The sequence below is a fragment of the Limulus polyphemus genome, unplaced genomic scaffold (genome assembly GCF_000517525.1).
Source record: "Limulus polyphemus unplaced genomic scaffold, Limulus_polyphemus-2.1.2 Scaffold694, whole genome shotgun sequence".
NCBI lineage: Eukaryota > Metazoa > Arthropoda > Merostomata > Xiphosura > Limulidae > Limulus > Limulus polyphemus.
This window is the reverse complement of record NW_013666304.1, coordinates 328,593-349,167: the sequence shown is the minus strand read 5'-3', so window position 1 is coordinate 349,167 and position 20,575 is coordinate 328,593. Positions and strand designations below refer to the sequence as shown.

General features: G+C 34.0%; 1 protein-coding gene across 1 annotated transcript in view; it reads right to left on the bottom strand.

The window, feature by feature from the left end:
- The window catches only part of LOC106460021 (Down syndrome cell adhesion molecule homolog), a 112,873-nt gene that overhangs the window by 58,359 nt on the left and 33,939 nt on the right, over positions 1-20,575 (bottom strand). Inside the window, exons 3-8 of the mRNA XM_022386616.1 lie at positions 14,307-14,468; positions 13,132-13,278; positions 12,683-12,973; positions 8,465-8,734; positions 5,191-5,598; positions 1-77 (exon numbers count right to left, since the gene is read on the bottom strand). Of these exons, the coding sequence (XP_022242324.1) occupies positions 1-77; positions 5,191-5,598; positions 8,465-8,734; positions 12,683-12,973; positions 13,132-13,278; positions 14,307-14,468 (1,355 nt within the window). The remainder of the gene's footprint in view (positions 78-5,190; positions 5,599-8,464; positions 8,735-12,682; positions 12,974-13,131; positions 13,279-14,306; positions 14,469-20,575) is intronic.

Sequence of the window (20,575 nt, the reverse complement as noted above, 5' to 3'; positions counted from 1 at the left end):
CCTTTCGATGTCTTTCACCACTAGAGTTCCATTTGGGTAAACCTTCTGCCGGTGGTTGTACGGAAGACGGACGCCCTCTGAATTTTTACGAAATTTTGTTACAACAGAAATAAATTAAAAAACTATATATAAATATATATATATATATATATATATAACTTAGCAATTGATGAGAAAGTCGACAGTTAGTTATGTTCGACAAATATCAAATGGTCTTTTCCAAAAACTCGAAAAACTTGGTGAGTTGTTAGATAGTTTTTAAAGTTACGCATTCAGTTTTACAAAGAAGAGTTGACACACAATCTATTACCCACATTTGAAGATTATCATTGCCACATTATCCAAATCGCTAGAAAGCGAGTCTAAACCGGTTGGATAGTGGTAAACTTACGCACTTATAACGCTAGAATCCGGGGTTCGATTCCCTGCCGGGGATACAGGAGATAGCCAATGTGGCTTTGCTCTAAAACAAACAAACTGTAAAATTAATATCTGTCTAATACTCTAGCAATGTGTTATAGAAAAATATAACACCCATTCCACACTCGAAAAACGTTCACGCAAAAGAATAACACGCGTCTTATACCACAGACAGATTTTACAGAGAAAAGTCGCTTCAATCTTAAGAAAATTATAATATTGAACCAATTCTTCATACACGTGTTCAACAGAAAAATAGATACACAACAATAAATCAGACATCTTTCTAAACTATTAACGCTAACCCATCAGAGGGTCAACGCATTGCAATTAATGACCGAACTGATATTGTGTCTTGTTAGAAACAGACAATAAAAACTTCCTCACATAAGATAATACAGACAGCTATTTAAACCCACCTCAAAACAGATATTGTAGATAAAAATTACCCCTTCACTATCTAGTAGGATTCACTCAAGCGACTAAATATGACCTAAAACAAGAAATACGTACACGAGTGATGTATACCCCAAAAAAGTGTTAATTAGCATAATCACATAAAAAGTAGGCATCAGCAGACAATTAGCATGCTTTCCACCTATGAAAAATACTTTACAAAGAAAAGGGACATTGCCACCCAGTTTTTCTAGAAACAAGTAACGTCCATCTCTGTTTAAGAAAGTTTCAAGCAAAATGTTACACATAGGAGTCGGATTTATTCAGATTAAAAATCACTTCACAATCAAGTAGGTCGTTTTTAAAGGAAAATTACACCTCAGTAAGATGACTTACATACAGGACTAAGATCTCAAAAAGTAGGTCTTAAAAAACATAGTAAGATGTTAATAAGATGTTTTACAGAGAAGAGTAACATCCCAATAAGAAGACTTACGAAGAAGAGTAACATCCCAATAAGAAGACTTACGAAGAAGAGTAACATCCCAATAAACAGATCTTACAGAGGCTAATTGAGGTATTACTCTTTTAAGATCCGCTAATTCAGGTGTTATTAATCTCTTTAAGATCCGCTAATTGAGGTGTTACTCTTCTCTGTAAGATCCACTAATTGAGATGTTACTTTTAAATCTTACAGAGAAAATTAATACTTCAATAAGCATATATTACAGAGAAGAGTAACACATCAATAATAAATTCTTACAGAGAAAAGATAAATTTCAGTAAAACACCTACAAAAAAAGTAAAATTTTGATAATCAACTCTTACAGAGAAGAGAAATAAAGAGTTCTTATAGTGAAGCGTAACACTTCAATAATGAGGACTTATAGATTGTTCAAAACATTAAGGTTTATTGGGCAAAGAAAGGATTCAGGAAATAAATCTTACATAGAATACTAACATTTTAATAAATAATGCTTACACGGCAAAGAAATACGAAGATCATAGAGAGAGAGAGGAAATTCCTCAATCAGGAAGCCTTACAAAGAAGACTGAAATCTCAATAAGCAGGCCTGAGAGAGAAGAGTTAGGCTTCAAAAAGCAAGTTTGACAGAGAAATGTATCTCTTTAAGATATAGGCCTTCTATAAGTGTAACACCTCAATAAATAGTTTTTCCAGAGAAGTGTAACACCTCAATAAGCAGGCCTTTTAGAGAAGTGTAACACCTCAATAAGCAGGCTTTTTAAAGAAGTGCAACACCTCAATAAGCAGGCTTTTTAAAGAAGTGCAACACCTCAATAAGCAGGCCTTTTAGAGAAGTGTAACACCTCAATAAGCAGGCTTTTTTAAAGAAGTGCAACACCTCAATAAGTAGTTCTTCTAGAGAAATGTAACACCTAAGTTAGCAGATCTTTTAGAGAAGTGTAACATCTAAATTAGAAGATTTTTTCGAGAAGTTTAACACTTCAATAACCAGGTCTTTAGATAAGTGTAACACCTAAGTAAGCAAATCTTTTAGAGAAGTATAACACCACAATAAGTAGTTCTTATAGAGAAGTGTAACACTTCAATAAGCAGGTCTTTTAGAGAAGTGTAACATCTAAATAAGCAGACCTTCTAGAGAAATTAAACACCCCAATAAGTAAGTTTTCTAGAGAAGTGAAACATCTAAAGAACTAGAAAATATTTATAGTAGTGACACTAAACTTTATACAGTATTTTTACACCTGTTTGACTTCCACTTCATCATCTAGACGGTTGTTGAACAAAAGTAACATTTCTGTGAAGCAGAGTTAACACAAAGAAACAGCCTCTCTTATTATTACTTACTAGAGAATGTGCAAGAGAAAAATAACTACTATAATGAACAAATGATTAGGCCTCCGTGTTTCTCACATTTTACAGTTCGTTGGAACATGAAAATGAAAATTGAGAAAACAGAGCTATGAAACATGGCTCTGTCAAAGCTTTCCTTTCCGTCTGAGTTTTTGTTTTTACACAGTACGCTGCGTTTTCACAGTTTATGGACACTGTGTTACAGCAAAACAATATAATTTGATACTTTATTTGTAGTCGACATTTGAGAAAACATGTCTGTAGGTATGAAAGTCCACTAAGGCGCCTGTTTGTAGTTGAATTAATTAAACTATCTTATTGTGAATACGCTAAAATTCTATTAAGTTTAATTAATGGAGTAAGATACCAGACATGCTCGAGAATTCGGTACTTAATCTAAATTGTATATTAACGAGTACAACTTTAGCAACTTCTAAAAAATCTTAATTTTAAGCAGTACTAAAACTGAAGAGAGATAAAAACATATACTCAAAAGTTGTTGGAGGCTGAATTATTACAAAAAATAAACGTAATTCCAAGTTGTTGGATATTGTATCACTGATATAAATATATACACTCCAAAGTCGTTGGAAGCTGTATCATTAATATAAATAAATACACTACAAAGTTGTTGGATATTGCATCATTAATATAAATAAATACACTACAAAGTTGTTAGAGGTTGTATCATTAATATAGATAAATACATTACAAAGTTGTTGGAGGCTGTATCATTAATATAAATAAATACACTACAAAGTTGTTGGATATTGCATCATTAATATAAATAAATACACTACAAAGTTGTTGGAAGTTGTATCACTAATATAAATAAATACACTACAAAGTTGTTGGATATTGCATCATTAATATAAATAAATACATTACAAAGTTGTTGGAGGCTGTATAATTAATGTAAATATATACACTACAAAGTTGTTGGATATTGCACCATTAATATAAATAAATACACTACAAAGCTGTTAGAGGTTGTATCATTAATATAAATAAAAACACTACAAAGTTGTTGGAGGCTGTATCACTAATATAAATATATACACTCCAAAGTTATTAGAGCTTGTATCACTAATATAAATAAATACACAACAAAGTTGTTGTATCACTAATATAAATATATACACAACAAAGTTGTTGTATATTGCATCATTAATATAAACAAATATACTCCAAAATTATTGGAGGTTGTATCACTAACATGAATAAATACACTACAAAGTTGTTAGAGGTTGTATTATTAATAAAAATATTCTAATCTGCTAGAGGTTGTATTATTCATATTTCTAATTCTTTATCTGTTACTGGAACCCGTAAAATATTAACTTTTTTCCATTATTAAATAATCCCTTTTAGTGTTTTAAAACTATGCTCCCAAATTTATTAACAGAAGAATGTGGAGACGAATTTACTAATATCGTCATCACACCATACAGTTTAAATAACAAACGTTAATTAAAGAATTAATGTAATATATATAATTAATCAATACTATAAACGTAAATGTAAATCTAATTAGTACGTATAACCTAACAATCTGATATCACCATATATAAGCTGTTACTATATCATATAATCCAACAATGATAATACTTTGTGATAAAAATTATGTTAACTGCTGATGTTTTTAGTTACATTTCTCTTAATTTGTCCACTGTGGATTCAAAATCAGGGGGCGTGTAAAATAACATTCCAGATCTACGTTTTCTCTCCCACAAATCACAGCCAAAGAGACGTCTTTGATTTTGAATCCGTGGTGAACAAAGTAAGGGAAATATAGATAAAAACATCAGTAGTTAACGCGATTTTTATCACAAATGCTAGGCCTATTGATTTCTAATGCTTCGACATCTGTCGGCGTTTAAACTGTAACTTTTACAGTATTATATTGGATATATAAATATTATGATAATTGTTTGTCTCTTATCGTTCAGCACCACTGACAAGTTTTTGTATAACGAAAGGTCTATTGGGCAATAACTTGTGAGAGACAAAAGATATATCTGAGTGTAATTTTCACAAGCCTCATATTTCCAATTTGCAATGGACAAACAAGGAGGAATATGAAAAAATTATCTGCAATTAACGTGATTCCATCATAAATGTTAGGCCTATAGGTTTTCAATGTTTCCCAGCTACCGGCGTTTAAACTGTTAAATTTAAAAAGTAGAATTTATTAGGTTGTAAATCAAACATGTAAAACAAATGCTATATTTAAGTTTGGTCTACAATCGTCTCAATTAACCACTCATTATTAATTTCAAATATAAACTGTATATTTGCTAACAATTGTAGAATTCAAGAATAGCAATAAATGTTAACTATAAATACAGGCTAAAATAACTTATTAATTTCAACAATGATCCAACTAGTAAAACAGAAAAAATAATAATAGAATTACGAAATACTTCTATGCTATAGAAGGACCTCAACAACAATAATTAGCGTTACTGTTGTTTAAATAGACGTTTTAATTATCTAAAATAGAAAACAACAGAGAAACTACATTGGTTTCTACCTACCACGCTCCCATACTATAGAGTCAATAGGATAGCCACCAACCGGACAATGTAGTATCATAATCTCCCCGGCCACCACAGAAACATTCTTCATAGGCCGTACAAAAGGTGGACCAAGCACATTAATTTTAGCCGAATGAATGACTTCTCCAACATCACTTCCTGCTTTGCAGCTATAGGTGCCGCCATCTTCCGGTTGAATATTAGAGATATTAACATAACTTATAACACGCTGATATTGGGTGACGTAATCCCCCATACGTAGACGAGGACTGTCGGGAATGGAGATTCCATCCAAGGACCATGTAACCTGAGGCAGAGGACCACCCTGTGCCACACACCTTAGAGTCAAAGATGAACCAGGCTGTAAGGTCTGTCCACTAAACTTTTCTTGAAGTGAGGGCTCATCCTCTGGTAGTGAATGAAAAAAGATTGATAAATTTCTGTCTCACTGCCTCGTGGAACAGAAGAACAAAAGAAACAGATAAGTTCGATTTAAAGAATGTTTTAAAATTTTCCCAAAAGTCTGTTTTCTGAACATCCAAAAATAAAAGAAAATCGAATTTTCGTGACTTAACTCAAGTGAATATTGCGACTAACTGAGTTAACATGGGAAACGAGAGGAGGGGGGGGGCTACTGGGCTTGGCCTATTTCTCCGAAAATTATGGGTTTTAATCCAGAATTTTGCGATAACAACTCAAAACGGATTCAAGAGGTTCGCTTAAAATAGTACTATATGCCATAGTTTCATTTTTTAAATGGTAAATATTATTGTGTTATCATTAAATGCCAAATATAAAAGTTTTACTTCTTGAGTTTCTTTACACCAACAAATCTTTAAGACATTTGCTCACCAGTCCCAACAATATTTAACTATTATTGTTCTGATTTTGAGATTACGATATTGTCTATTAACACATGAGAAACAGTTAGTAGTGATGACGTTAACGGTTTTCGGTAAACATTTAAAATATATAGAATCATTTACTTTTATCAACATACAAAAGAATTGCGACTCGTCTTTTTAGAGAACCTAGTAGCAACAGTTACTATATGACAATACATTACGTGATGCCCCCCAGTGACACAGCGGTAATGTCTGCGGACTTACAACGCTAGAATCCGGGTTTCGATACCCGTGGTGGGCAGAGCACAGATAGCCCTTGTGTAGCTTTGTGCATAATTAAAAAGAAAGAAGAAAGAAACATTACGTGATGAGCTGTAATTAGATATGGCTGTAGTTAACGGGAGATGTCGACATAGTTGAAAAACACAATGTTTAAGCGACACTGCAAAATACTGCATGTAACTTGTGTATAATTATTTTATTTCAGATGGCTTTATATTATGATCATTACGGTAAGAAACGTGAATAAGTTATCTTTCTGTAATTAGCATGTCTACAGACACTAGATTTTTCTGATCAGTAATATAAGAGTATTTGTGTTGTATTTGCTCTGTAAATGAATAAGATAATAGATTATGAAATATTCTGATAATCTGAACTTTTGCCTTTTACATAGTGTCAAGGAATCGAGTGTTATTCAGTGGAGTTTAGTACTAGTTGATAGCCGGACTGAAGGTCAAGGAATCGAGTGTTGTTCAGTGGAGTTTAAGACCATTTGGTAGCCCTGACTGAAGGTCAATGAATCGAGTGTTGTTCAGTGGAATTTAGTACTAGTTGATAGCCCTGACTGAAGGTCAATGAATCGAGTGTTGTTCAGTAGAGTTTAGTACTAGTTGATAGCCCTGATGGAAGGTCAAGGAATCGAGTGTTGTTCAATGGAATTTAGTACCGGTTGATAGCTCTGACTGAAGGTAACCCATACTTGTTATTAATTTTGACGTATCTGTTCTCAGTTCAGAAGTACCAGGGTAATTATTTTTTTATGGGACTTTATTTTTGTTTGTCTGTGAATTTAATTCTTAAAATTTGAGCGTTTTATAGAACCAGAGACAACCTTTTCAGTTTCTTAGTACATATACTGTTACTTCCGGCCAGTGATAGACAGGTGATATATACGATGCCAAAAAAGCCAACAACATGCAGAGTCATATCGGAGTTAGACTTACGAGTTTACAGAACAGACTGTAACCCATGTAAGAGTCATATCTGAGTTAGATTTACAAATTTACAGAACAGACTGTGATCCAAGTAAGAGTCATATTGGAGTTAGACTTACAAGTTTACAGAACAGATTGTGACCAAAGTAAGTGTCATATCGGAGTTAGACTTGTTTGTTTGATGTTTTTATTTTTGTTTACATTTTATGTTGTCCATTTTTATCCCTTCTAATTAACAGAACAAATACTTATTTTTACTTGGACTTCGATCTTAAATTCGTAACTTTTAAAGTATTTTCACTTATAAACAATCACTGTTCCTGAGACAGGTTCACAGTCTGCTTTAGTTGTGTGACTCTTTGATAAATTGTGTTTAAGTGAAAAGTTCTGAGCTAGGTTTATGGTCCGCTCAGGCCGTGTGACTCTTTGATAACTTGTGTTTAAGTGAAAAGTCCTGAGCCAGGTTTATGGTCCGCTCAGGTCGTGTGACTCTTTGATAAATTGTATTTAAGTGAAAAGTCCTTAGCCAGATTTATGGTCCGCTCAGGTCATGTGACTCTTTGATAAATTGTGCTTACTACTAGTGGCAGGTCCTGAACTAGGTTCATAGTTTCCAATCAGGTCGTGTGACTCTTTAATAAGCTGTCTTTACCTTAAGTGACAAGTCCTGAGCCAGGTCCACTGCACAATCAGGTCGTGTGACTCTTTAATAAGCTGTCTTTACTTTAAGTGACAAGTCCTGAGCCAGGTTCACTGCACAATTAGGTCGTGTGACTCTTTGATAAACTCTGTTTAATTTAAGTGGTTGACTTTTAGGAACCTTTGTTTAGTTGAGGTTATAACTGTTATACGATATCCGGGCAGCTGGCATATGTTAATTTGAACACAAAATGAATATTTTTTTTACCTCTAACTTTACACTCCGTCTTATAATTGTAGCTATCGTTGTTATAAAATGGTTCCTCATTTTTCTGTTAGCATTGTTATGTTTTTCATGTTGTAATGCCATTTTTGATATATCATTGGTACAGTATTACTTTGAACAATATTTTAGTAAATCTATATAAATCATAAATAATAACTTGTTTTCTGTTTCGTGAAGAATCTCAACCATGTAATTGTTTGTGAATTGAATAATTGTAAATTTTAAAATTCTAGTCAATGAAATACATTTTTGAACAACATTCGTTACTTATTGTCTCACATCTTTACCTTCTAGACTCAGCTCTCCAGCTGACTGCACAGATTCCCAGTCACTACTCACGAAGCATTGATACATCCCCTTGTCGTCTCTTCCAACTGATGAAATGTATACAACATTTCTTGATACCAACTGGCGCTTCTTTTCGCCCTCTAGTGGCTGTTGGTCCTTTCTCCATTCCACGTTCGAAATTGGTTGTCCTAAGATAGAACAGTTAAACGAAGCGGATTTTCCTATGTCAATCACCTGGCGTCGAGGGTGTATTTCGACCGATAAAGGCTCTAGAATATGAAAAGATGACATGTTTGGTTGTTAAAAATGTGCAATGAAATAAGATAACATGGAAATCCTGCTGTAGTGGACTTTCCAGTACTGTAATAAGCTACAGATGAAATTTACATCTATCACCCATGTGTAAAAATGTCTTCTTCCAGAGTTATAACAACCACGCGTACAGGACAAATATCATCATAATCACTCTGCTCAGAAATTATACAAGCTTATAGGTCAAATGTATAATGTTTCTTTCAAGACTATTTATTGCATTTTTAATTTCAGCATACAACACAAACAAAGGAAGCCAGATCAATGCTAATAAACATGTAGCATTGGGCAACTGTCTTGATAAACCCTTAGTAAATATCATCACAAAATTATCTTCTTTTGAATAATACAGATAAAGCAGAGAAATTATGTCGCGATTAGATTCTCAGGACCATTTACACGTTTACACGTTGTGGAGTGTGTATTCTGAACCTGGGAAAAGGTTTCGCTAGTGCATGCATAAACGGACTTCTTGACAAATACCATATGGGTCTAAAAAAAAAGAAGCTTCAGCATCAAATATAAGATCTTTCTGTGTTATTGAACATAACTCAACACAGCAAAGAGCAACTCTAATACTTGTACCAAATCCTTCCCTACTATATAAGTATTCAACGCTTCTCTGATATACTTCCCCATTGCTCAGTAGAATAAAATAATAAACAAAGATAGCCTTCCAGATCTTTCGCTATCTCTCGTATAAATTCTAGGCTTATTTCACCAATGAACATTTTCTATCCTCTACTGTCTAGATCGACTAGGATTATGTTAATTTTAAGGACTTATACTGAACCGTAAGATACATATATTTCTATATAAATCTCATATGAATAATGTTAATTTCTTCACTTGTAACTATTTTATTTATAGTATGAGGTGCTTATGGTCAAGTGATTGAGAATGCATCACCAAACTTTAGCGTAGATTACCTGCATTGTTATACAAGTCTCACACAGAAAGTAAACTACCGAACTTATAGATATGAATGGTGGAAGAGGTCCAGCGGACCAGGTATATATATAGCTGTGCATCATACAGATATTCCAGTAAAATAAAACAGAGAAAATATCTTAAAAACAATTTTCAGATTTTTAAAGACAGTCAACTTTTAAATAACATTTAAATTTATGCAATCAAGAATTAAACAGTTAAGGTTCGGTGCAAGCATTTAATAACAGCGTAAATAAGGCAAGTCTTTCTTCTCTCTATTAAAATATCTAATAACCAGCCCCTCAGTGACACAGCAGTATGTCTGTGGACTTATAATGCTAGAAACCGGGTTTCGATACCCGTGGTGGGCAGAACAAATATAGCCCTTTGTGTAGCTTTGTGCTTTATAACAAACAGCAATCTAATAATAATGACAGCTTCTGAATATACAAACTTGTAACAATAAAGTAGATTTCCAGGCTACAAATCTTTAACAATGAGGCAAGTGTCCGCTCTCTACACTCATCTAACAAAAGGACAGTTTCCATCGTCTGTCAATCTCTAACAGTAAAGTAAGTTTCCGTCGGCTACAAATCTTTAACAATGAGGCAAGTGTCCGCTCTCTACACTCATCTAACAAAAGGACAGTTTCCATCGTCTGTCAATCTCTAACAGTAAAGTAAGTTTCCGTCGGCTACAAATCTTTAACAATGAGGCAAGTGTCCGCTCTCTACACTCATCTAACAAAAGGACAGTTTCCATCGTCTGTCAATCTCTAACAGTAAAGTAAGTTTCCGTCGGCTACAAATCTTTAACAATAAGGCAAGTTTCCGTTTTCTGTGTTCCTTTAACAAAAACCAGGTTTCAACTGTCTGTGAACCTCTAACAATAAAGTAATTTTCTGCCATTTACTCATCCTTAAAAATAAAGCAACTTTCTGCTATTTTCAAATCTTAATTCACCAATAAGGCGAGTGTGTTCTTCATATTCTTATAATGATGAAGTAGGTATAAACCCATTTTCACTGTGTGTTAATCTGTTACTATGAAACTAATCTCCTTTCTTTCAACGTTTTAACAGTCGAGTAGACTTCTATTCTCAGTATTAGCATCTTTAACAATCAGGTAAGCCATCGCCTACAGATCTGCAGTACTTATGAAATCTACTGTGTTCCACTGATCTCTAATGATATCATGATCCTTTCAGGCTATGAATCCCATACACAAACTGTAACTGACAGTACAAAGCCTCAAATGGTTTGCATAATAAATTCTAATCGAATCTCAATTTCGTCGTTTATTTCTAGTATCAAAATCAAAGAATCCTCACTCTTTACATACAATGACAACTAGTCAAATCTCTGTTAATCAGACGAGTCTTAACTTCTACTTTCTAACAATCAAACGAATTCGCAGCGTTTTGCAAATCTCGCTGCCTACTATCCTGTAACAATCAACTATCTTCTCTCTACAATTCTCTGACAATAAGGTGCCCTTCCTCTTCTCTACAAATTGTGACAATCAGATGAGACTTTTCTATACAATAATTTTTAAAAAAATTAATAAAATTTCAGCTCTATGTAAACCACTGACAATTAGGAAAGTCTCCATTTTAAAAACACCAAACAATTAGATTTGTCCCCACTGTTTAATAATATTTAATTGTTAGATAAGTTCCACTGTGAAATCCTTTAGCATTCATTTGGATTTTTGTCCTGTAGTAATCTTGAAAAATCAGTTGAATCTTCGCTGTATACAAACCAACAGTAACCATGTAAATTTCCTCTCTCGAAAAACGGCTAACCATCAAGCGATTCTTTATTTTCTAGAAATCTCTAATACACCAGCAAAAGTGCACTGTATACATCATAACCAGGCACAGATTCATTGAAACTGTTCAAAGCTGGAGGACAGTAAAGATTCATTGTAACTGTTAGAGTTTAGAAGACGTACTTTCACGTGGTTACCTGAAGTCTTAGAAAAGCTGAGAATTACTTGGTAACTGAATATTTATTAATAGCAGGAATTTATCTCAATGTTAGAAGTAGCATACGATAGAGATTCACTTTGTTGTATGAATAAATCAGAGATTTACTGTCCTCTAGCTTTTAACAGTTTCAATGAATCTGTACTGTCCTCTAGCTTTTAACAGTCAGATTAATCTCTGTTGTTTTCTAACCTGTAACAGTCAGATGACTCTGCTGTTTTCTTACATCTAACAGTCAGATGAACCTCTGCTGTCTCCTAACCTCTAACAGTAATATAAATCTCTGCTGTATTCTAACATCTAACGATCAGATGAATCTCTGCTGTCTTTTAACCTCTCACAGTCCGATGAATCTCTGTTGTCTTCTAACTTCTAACAGTCATAAGAAGCTCTGCTGTTTTCTAACATCTAACAGTCAGATGAATCTCTGCTGTCTTCTAACATCTAACAGTCAGATGAATCTCTGCTGTCTTTTAACCTCTCACAGTGAGATGAATCTCTGTTGTCTTCTAACTTCTAATAATCAGATAAATCTCTGCTGTCTTCTAACCTCTAAGAGTCGGATGAATCTCTGCTGTCCTCTAGCATCTAACAGTCATAAGAATCTCTGTTGTTTTCTAACATTTAACAGTCAGATGAATTTCTGCTGTCTTCCAACTTCTAATAGTTAGATGAATGAATCGCTTTTGTCTTCTAACCTCTAACAGTCATATGAATCTCTGCTGTCTTCTAACCTCTAACAGTCAGCTGTTAATAACCCTAAAATAATCAAGTGATTCTCTCCTGTCTAATAGCTCTCCCCCCAATGGCACAGCAGTATGTTGGACAGAGAACAGATAGCCCTTTGTGTAGCTTTGTGCTTAACTACAAACAAACAAACTCTCTAATAGTTAGGTAAATCTATGCTGTTTTTCAATCATTAGCAAACACATGGATGACTACTTTTTAGAAACCACTGATTATTGAGTGAATCTTCATTCTCTACTAACCTATTACAGTAAGATAAGTTTCCGCTTGTTCTGAGCCAAGACTGTTGTTAACAAGACAGATGTATCTTCCTCCGTCTTCTGTCCTAACGCTTCGTATCCTCAATATTCCATCCACCAGAAAAGGCCTGACTCCATTTTTTATGGGCTTCAATTGGACTCCATCGTGTTTGTACCACAAATAGGAGGGTACAGGATAACCCCTTGCAGCACAAGGTAGTTCTGCTGTTTCTCCTTGTTTCACCACCACACGTCGTCTAATATCTATGATTTTTGGTGTCATAATAGTAGGTTCTGTAACATAAGGAATAATATTATTTATATCAATATTCGTTGATCATCTGAATTTTAATTGTTGAAAGCTAGCATTCTTTTTAATAAATAAAGCAAAATAAATAAATAACGTTATTTATTTATTACCATATGATTATATATATAAGCTTGTGCTTCACCTGTTACCACAAGTTGGCCCTTGGTGGCGCTAGTGTGAATTTTTTGAGTCAGTCTATGTTGAGTTTGACATTGGTACCAATTGTTGTTATCAGAGGACTCCACTTGTCGAATATACAGTTTTCCAGACGGAAAGACGGTGTATCGACCTGATTAAAGAGTGATTCGACAGTTATTAGATGTCACGCCTACCTAGAATAATTATATTAGGGTGTATCATAGCATTTAGACACAACAAAAACATTTTGAAGCTTTGCGTTGGTTCTCCTTGTTTAGGTTGTCACGTATTTCGAAACGCAGAAATACTTGCTCTGTTGCCTTACTTATATTGAACAGTATCTAGTTGAGTAATAATATTGTTTCGTAATATCCATCTAGTATTGATTATATGTAGCATACGAAACCATAAAATGGACGTGTTCATATAATCTATCTCTCTATCGTTAACACGAAATTACACTGAACAGTAAAGTGCAGAGGACAATAAAAGGGCAGGGACTCATTAACAAAAGGGGCACTTTTCAAACTTCGCAAAGCAAGCCTGTTTTTATTTCGGGAAGGGGGAAGTGTTACAGGAGACCATAGGGACTCTGGGTTGCCTCTGGTATACACAAGGTACATTTCCATGAGAAACAAACAAGTCCTCTTTTATTCCTATTAAATTGATCTTATAAACACTTTTATTATCTAAAACTAAATAATGAATATTTGCGTATGAACACTTAATAGCATATGAGAATTATATATATATATATATAGATAAAAGTTTCTTTAAAGTCCTACAAGACCGCGTGTTCCATTTATTTTAAAGCTGAAATTCTTTTTTTTTCTCTCTCTCTCTTTCCTAACAACTCACAACTAGCAAGGAGAGCTTGTTATTTTTTTGTACTTGTTGACAATTTTTATGTCAGAGAAACAAGAGCACTTTTATGGCATAAGAGCACGAAGTCAGGGGCTTGATTCCCCCCCCCCCTTCTGTGCTCGTCACTGACGTTGAAGTTGAACTACTAATTCTAGACTTAACAAACAAGATGTAGTCCTAATATTTGTAACAATCTATTATAGGAGCACTAACAATATAGCAAATACTTGGAATTATTTTTTACAGATTGAACCATTAACGAGCACAACAAACTAACAAACGTTCGAACACTGGCTTTAGAATGGGGAAACTTACCCTCTGTGAATGTTGGATATATGACAACAGAGCCATCCTTCAGCCATGACGTCACCGTAACGTATTTTCGGACAAAGTCTGGAATGTGACATTCTAATACAGCTGTGTTTCCCCTGACTGCATATGTTTTGTAAACTTCAACCACGTAGCTTTGTAGCACAACTACAAGTGTAAGAAATTGTAATGTTTGTAACTTGCATGAAATTCACGTTTGAGTCTATAAAAATCAATTCATACGCTGCAGTGACCTTTTAAAGCAATGTATAGTTATTCTGTAATTTTCTAAAATACCATAAATATCAAAGTAACTTCCCATGACGTAACTCGCGCTATAGTATTCTGGTATACAGTAAAACAAGTAGTAAAATAACAGTCAACGTTTCTAAATTTTAGTATCAAACGTCTTGAATTTCTAAGATGTAAAAGATACCACTTTAGAACCTTTCAAACTGCAGCACATTTACAACCAAACATTCTAAATTACAGAAATTACTCAAGAACATTCAGAGTTTTTAGTATAAATATAACGGAGAGTAAGGACTTCTAGGACATGTTACAACTTTCTTAATAACACTGAAATAACATTATAATCTTCAATCACTTGTAACTTGTATTTATCATTGTATTTAAATGTGCATAAATATCCATATTATAAACTTACCAAGTACACACCGGGATACGTTATAACCTCATGAAGCACTGGTGGCTTTCATTTAACCGTGTAAAACACATAACTAACTAAAATGGCCTTAACTTATATATAACTTACTTTATAACCTCATGAACTACAGAAAACTTAGGTTCTAATTTTTCAAAACGCAGTAGTTTTGTGTTATACTTTTCTAAAAACAAGCGGCCTAGGGAATATTCTTAAAAGTCAGTAAATGGGCAGTAATGCTTCTTAGTAGTTTTAGGATTAACATAAAAATATGTATTTTAAAAGTCACGAAAAAAGTGTTTGGAAATGGAATAATTAAAAACACAAATATCAACGCTTGAAGAGACTTGTGAATTAAGAAAAACGAATAATACCATATATATATATATATATATATAGAAAGAGAGAGAGATATCTGTGATTTCTCTAAATTATAAACACATTTCATTCAAAAATGATCTAATCTAGAACGCTAAATATGCTTTCTTCCAGTTTCCTTCTACTAAATAAATCAAGTTTACTTTAGCATATTAAAATTAATGTTCAACACACCACTCTCTCAAAGTGTTGAAGTTTGTCATTTACATCAGACAGAACTATAGTAATTGCTTATAATAAATAACAATGCTAAATCTCTTGTTTATTTCGTGTAAATTAGTTTTGTGTCCCAGTTAGTCTGTTTGTTTTTCCAGCAGGTCTTCATTAAAAATAAAATAAATCTCTGATGCCGAACTACTTTAGCTTTAAGACTTAATTTTTCAAATATTTTAGTAAAGTAAATTTAAGTTTTGTCCACGGACACATGAATACATTATTATTATTATTATAGTTCAAAAGAGGTTTTGGGGGATGACAGTCAACATTTTCAACTGTTTTTAATGATGGTATTCAATTTGTGCAGTAAAAAATAAATTGGGATGGAATAATCCACATCCATAGCTAAGTTGGTCTGATTACACTTATGTCTAAATTTTTTAATTTGCAAAGTGTTTTATTCGGAGACTGCGTTCATGATTGTCTATAGTAAACATTTTTAATAAAAGTACTTTAAGTATAATGGACAATGGTCTCCAGAACAAGTTGTTATCATGAGATTATATAGCAAGCTAACCTCTATCTTAGTTTAGGCACAGTACGACTGAAACTTGAGCTTCGTGTACATATATATTCATTTTCAAATGGCTGAAAAATGGAAGTTTTCAAAGTTTATTTTTAATTTGGAACTATCAGTCAAAACAGTTAGAACTAATTAAAAGAAAAAAAAAACAGCTGTTGTTTTGTCGAAGTTTACAAGAAGTGACATTGTTTTTAAGAACTAGAGTGATAAAACATCACACAAGGACTGAAAATTACTTTAAGCTATTTATTACAAACTAACCCAATATACGTTTTCGGCAACACGAGGTATCTTATCGAGAGTTTATTAACCAAATTAAGTGCGGACTTTATAGAATTCTGGTAAGTAATATATGTATATACTGGGTGATTTACAAAGAAAACCCTATTTTTGAAATGATTATGTTTTAAAAATTGCTTGTCGTACAGCAACTACATGTCTCCAGAGGCACATTGAAAATAAGGTTTATTCAAAAGAGTCTGGACGTCATAAAGGTTGTTTCAAAACCATAATGTACTGCACATCCATCGCTTTTATCCCAAACTGGCCTTATTTCAATTTCTGACCATTCTCTGTAATATGTCAATATTTTCCTGATTTCAACTTATGGTTCTGAGAATTGTCAGTGAAGGCCCAAACTTCTTGTAAAACATCATGTTTTGTAATCTTATTTGTTTGTCCCTACAAGCATCCTTGTTTGCTTTTCTGTATATGATTTATATGACCAAATATGTAACAAATAAAATGGAAGTTTTCACGCTTTGTTACAAAATTTGTAAAAAATTACTCTAACATTTAACCTTTAGAATTTTTTGGTACTAATTATGATTTTATATCTACATGTTAATGATATTATTAAAATTGCATAAATTTACATTAAGTAATTATATATGTAATACTTATACTACGTGCAGGTACATATATTGGCTTACTTCTGCGTGTATAATGAAATGACGGTCGTAAAAAGAACATTTTTATGCGGTTAAGACATTTTATCGCATGAAAGATAACATTCCTTTACGGCACTGCGACTTGGGCAAATGTAGCACTTTGATATCATGGCAACGGTTTCCATAGAAACCAGAAACGACCGCTTGCTTATCATGTAAACTCTCTGGAAGGTCTGCTTTAGATAGGTGACCACATAAAAGAGAAACTTAATACAGCAAAATATATATTGCCAAACCAAGCATATTTGATTAAAGACCCAGATTAATTACAGCTTTCTTTTTTCTTTTCTTTTTCTACTGGATGGCATATCTTATGATAAAAAAGTAACGCTATAATTAGCAACGTTCTTTTGTTACGTTTTCTAAATCCCCTCTAAGCGTATATGTTGTCGACGTCATTGGTGTCAGGTTTTTCTACTTGATTTTGTACCTTTCTTGTCAAGCTACTAACACAAAATTAAATCCTTTTAGAAATACGTTACGTTTGTTCGTTGCTGTTAGACCAGAGTCACATTGGGTTATCTGCTGTGCCAACCGCTAGGAATTGAACCTTGGATTTTGGTGCTGTAAGTCCGTAAACTTACTACTGTTCCACCGGGGGGATCTGTACGTATATTTAGATGAATGTAAGAGTATAAGTGCTAAATTATAGTGGTGGTTTAAGAACTTTTATAATAAACATATGTATGTTAATACTGGTTTAAACTACTGAGAGAGTATGTTTTAAAGTTTAAACTTACTGCAAGAATCTATAAGAGACGTGTGTGCGTAGCATTAGTTTAAAAATGACTGACAGAGAACGTTTTAAGAATGTGTACAAATAATACTGAGTTTAAAACTACCGTAAGAAATGTACGTGCAGCATTGGTTTAAAACGACCGACAGAGAAAGTTTTAGAGTGTGTACAAGTAATACTGAGTTTAAAACTACCGTAAGAAATGTACGTGCAGCATTGGTTTAAAACGACCGACACAGAAAGCTTTAGAGTGTGTACAAGTAATACTGAGTTTAAAACTACCGTAAGAATTGTCCTTGCAGAATTGGTTTAAAACGACCGACAGAGAAAGTTTTAGAGTGTGTACAAGTAATACTGAGTTTAAAACTACCGTAAGAATTGTCCTTGCAGAATTGGTTTAAAACGACCGACAGAGAAAGTTTTAGAGTGTGTACAAGTAATACTGAGTTTAAAACTACCGTAAGAAATGTACGTGCAACATTAGGTTTAAAACGACCGACAGAAAAAGTTTTAAGAATGTGTATGAGTAATACTGAGTTTAAAACTACTGGAAGAGACGTGTGCGTGTAGCACTAGTTTAAAACGACAGAGAAGGAATAGGTTAAAGTGTGTATGTGTTACACTAAGATTAAAACTACTGTAAAAGACAAGTGCGTGTAGCACTAGTTTAAAACGACTGAGAGGTAATGGTTTAAAGTGTGTAACAATGAATTTAAAACTATATACACGTGTACATGTAGTGGTAGTTTAAACTAACTGTGTAATTACAGGTTTAAATCTATGGTAAAAGAAACTAGTTGACGTGTATGTATAGTGTTAAAAGGGTTTGAAGAGAATGTCTTACAAGTGTAACACTCAGAGTAAATCTGTTGTAAGATCATTTAGAAAACTTGCACGTGTAGCACTAGTGTAGAACAACTTAGTATTTGTATTTTGTTATGTAAATATCGAAAATATAACGCTGTATTGAATTATTGTTTTACCGAGTTTTTAACGTTCCACTGCTTCACTCACTCACCGAGTGCTTAAACAGTTGAGGATTAAGTAAAATAAAGTGGTATAGATATACAAGGTTATTAAAGGAATTAGGATTATTGATTTAAACAACTCCGACTCTTTTAAAACAGTAACAATACCATAATGTTTAACAATGCATGAGTCGAGCAAAATAAGGACTGTACGCAGCCTACCAGTAAGTAAATAGACACCCTAGGGAATTTAAATCGACTGTCTCTATTACGTCATATGGAAATAATCCCCACCTTTAAACACGGATATAGCTCGTGAAAACCATAGAATACAAACAGCCACGCCACGAACGAAAGAATGTTGGTAATTAACCGTATTTTTACGAGGCCGTATAGATAGACAATAGGAGGATGGTCAAAGTCAGGAAGAAATCGATAGGTCATCTGGAACACCGCTGTCCACTGTGAGCGGAGTGACGTTTAGGCAAGTCGAAAAATCACAGTTTCAACACAGTTTTGCGGGCGCCCAAAACCAACAAAATGGACTCCTATTCTCCAAGAAGTAGTGTGAAGAATGACCCACGTCAAATGGGCATTACTATTGCAGGACAAGCGCAAGTGTGCACCGATACCATCAGAAGTTGTCTTCATAGCATGGGCTACAATGGCAGAATAACTAAACGGAAGACATTCACTCCTCACTTCAGGCGATATCACACTCTCTGGCCATTTAGAACAGTGTATTTTTGCCGATGTGCCCGGATTTGCACAATTAACGGACAGTGGACGCACCTGGGTTACGTGCCTGCCCTTCCGGGCATTTTTGTTATGGTTTGGGTGCCATTTGAGCAGCTGGTGGTGTGAAAAGGGACGATCACCACTACTCGAGACATCACAGTTCTCGAGCAAGGGTTTCCGCCTGCCTACGCCAATGACAAACTTACAGAACAAAGCAGCGTTTTTATACAAGAGGTGGCTTCTGTTCATGCTGCTGTAGTTATAAAACATTATAAGTAGATATGTAACCGTATCTTGCCTTAAATATTGCGAATGGTAGATGTACTAACTGCTTATGATATTCTTGTACCCTTTGTTTGATGATTTTGTGGAGTGGGTGTCTATTTATTTATTATAAAGCTATCTACAATAAACACTAAACTACTAAGTGTCTGATTAGATATGTTAGAACTAAAGAAAGCTTAAATATACAGTGTCCTTTTAACGTCAATACAGGTCACTCTTGAGATTATAAATTGTTCTAGCATCACCTGTTTATGAACGCTTTGTTTGTTTGGGTCTTTATAAACCAGTCTTTCTATCTATGTACACTGAGTGGTCACAAGTAAATAGACACCTAATTTTTCATCATTTAACTGATTTATGCTAACTAATTTGTGTTCACAGAGCACAATATAAATGAAAATGGTCCGCACACTAATTATCTTGTGCTACAACATGCCTAGAACTCAAGGTTCTCTAGAATTGTCAGATTTTGTTAGAAGATGGATAGTTGGTCAAGCAGATGGTGGAATAAGTCAGCGGCAAATTGCGCAGAATTTGGGAATCCCGCTTTCGACAGTCAACAGAATCATCGTGCAGTTCAGGAAACATGGCAAAGAAACAACTGAGCAGCGTCCAAGTCGTCCTGGTCCATCGGAGAGGCCAAAAAGGGCTGTCAAGAGGAGCATCGAAATGGATACCAGATTAACGATTGCAGAAGTGGCTAAAGTTGGTGGGATGAGCCCGAAATCTATTCAGCGGATTCTCACACAGATTGGGTTATCGTTGCAGAGCAGCTAGACGGAAGCCCTTATTAAGACCTGCCAGCATAGTGAGACGA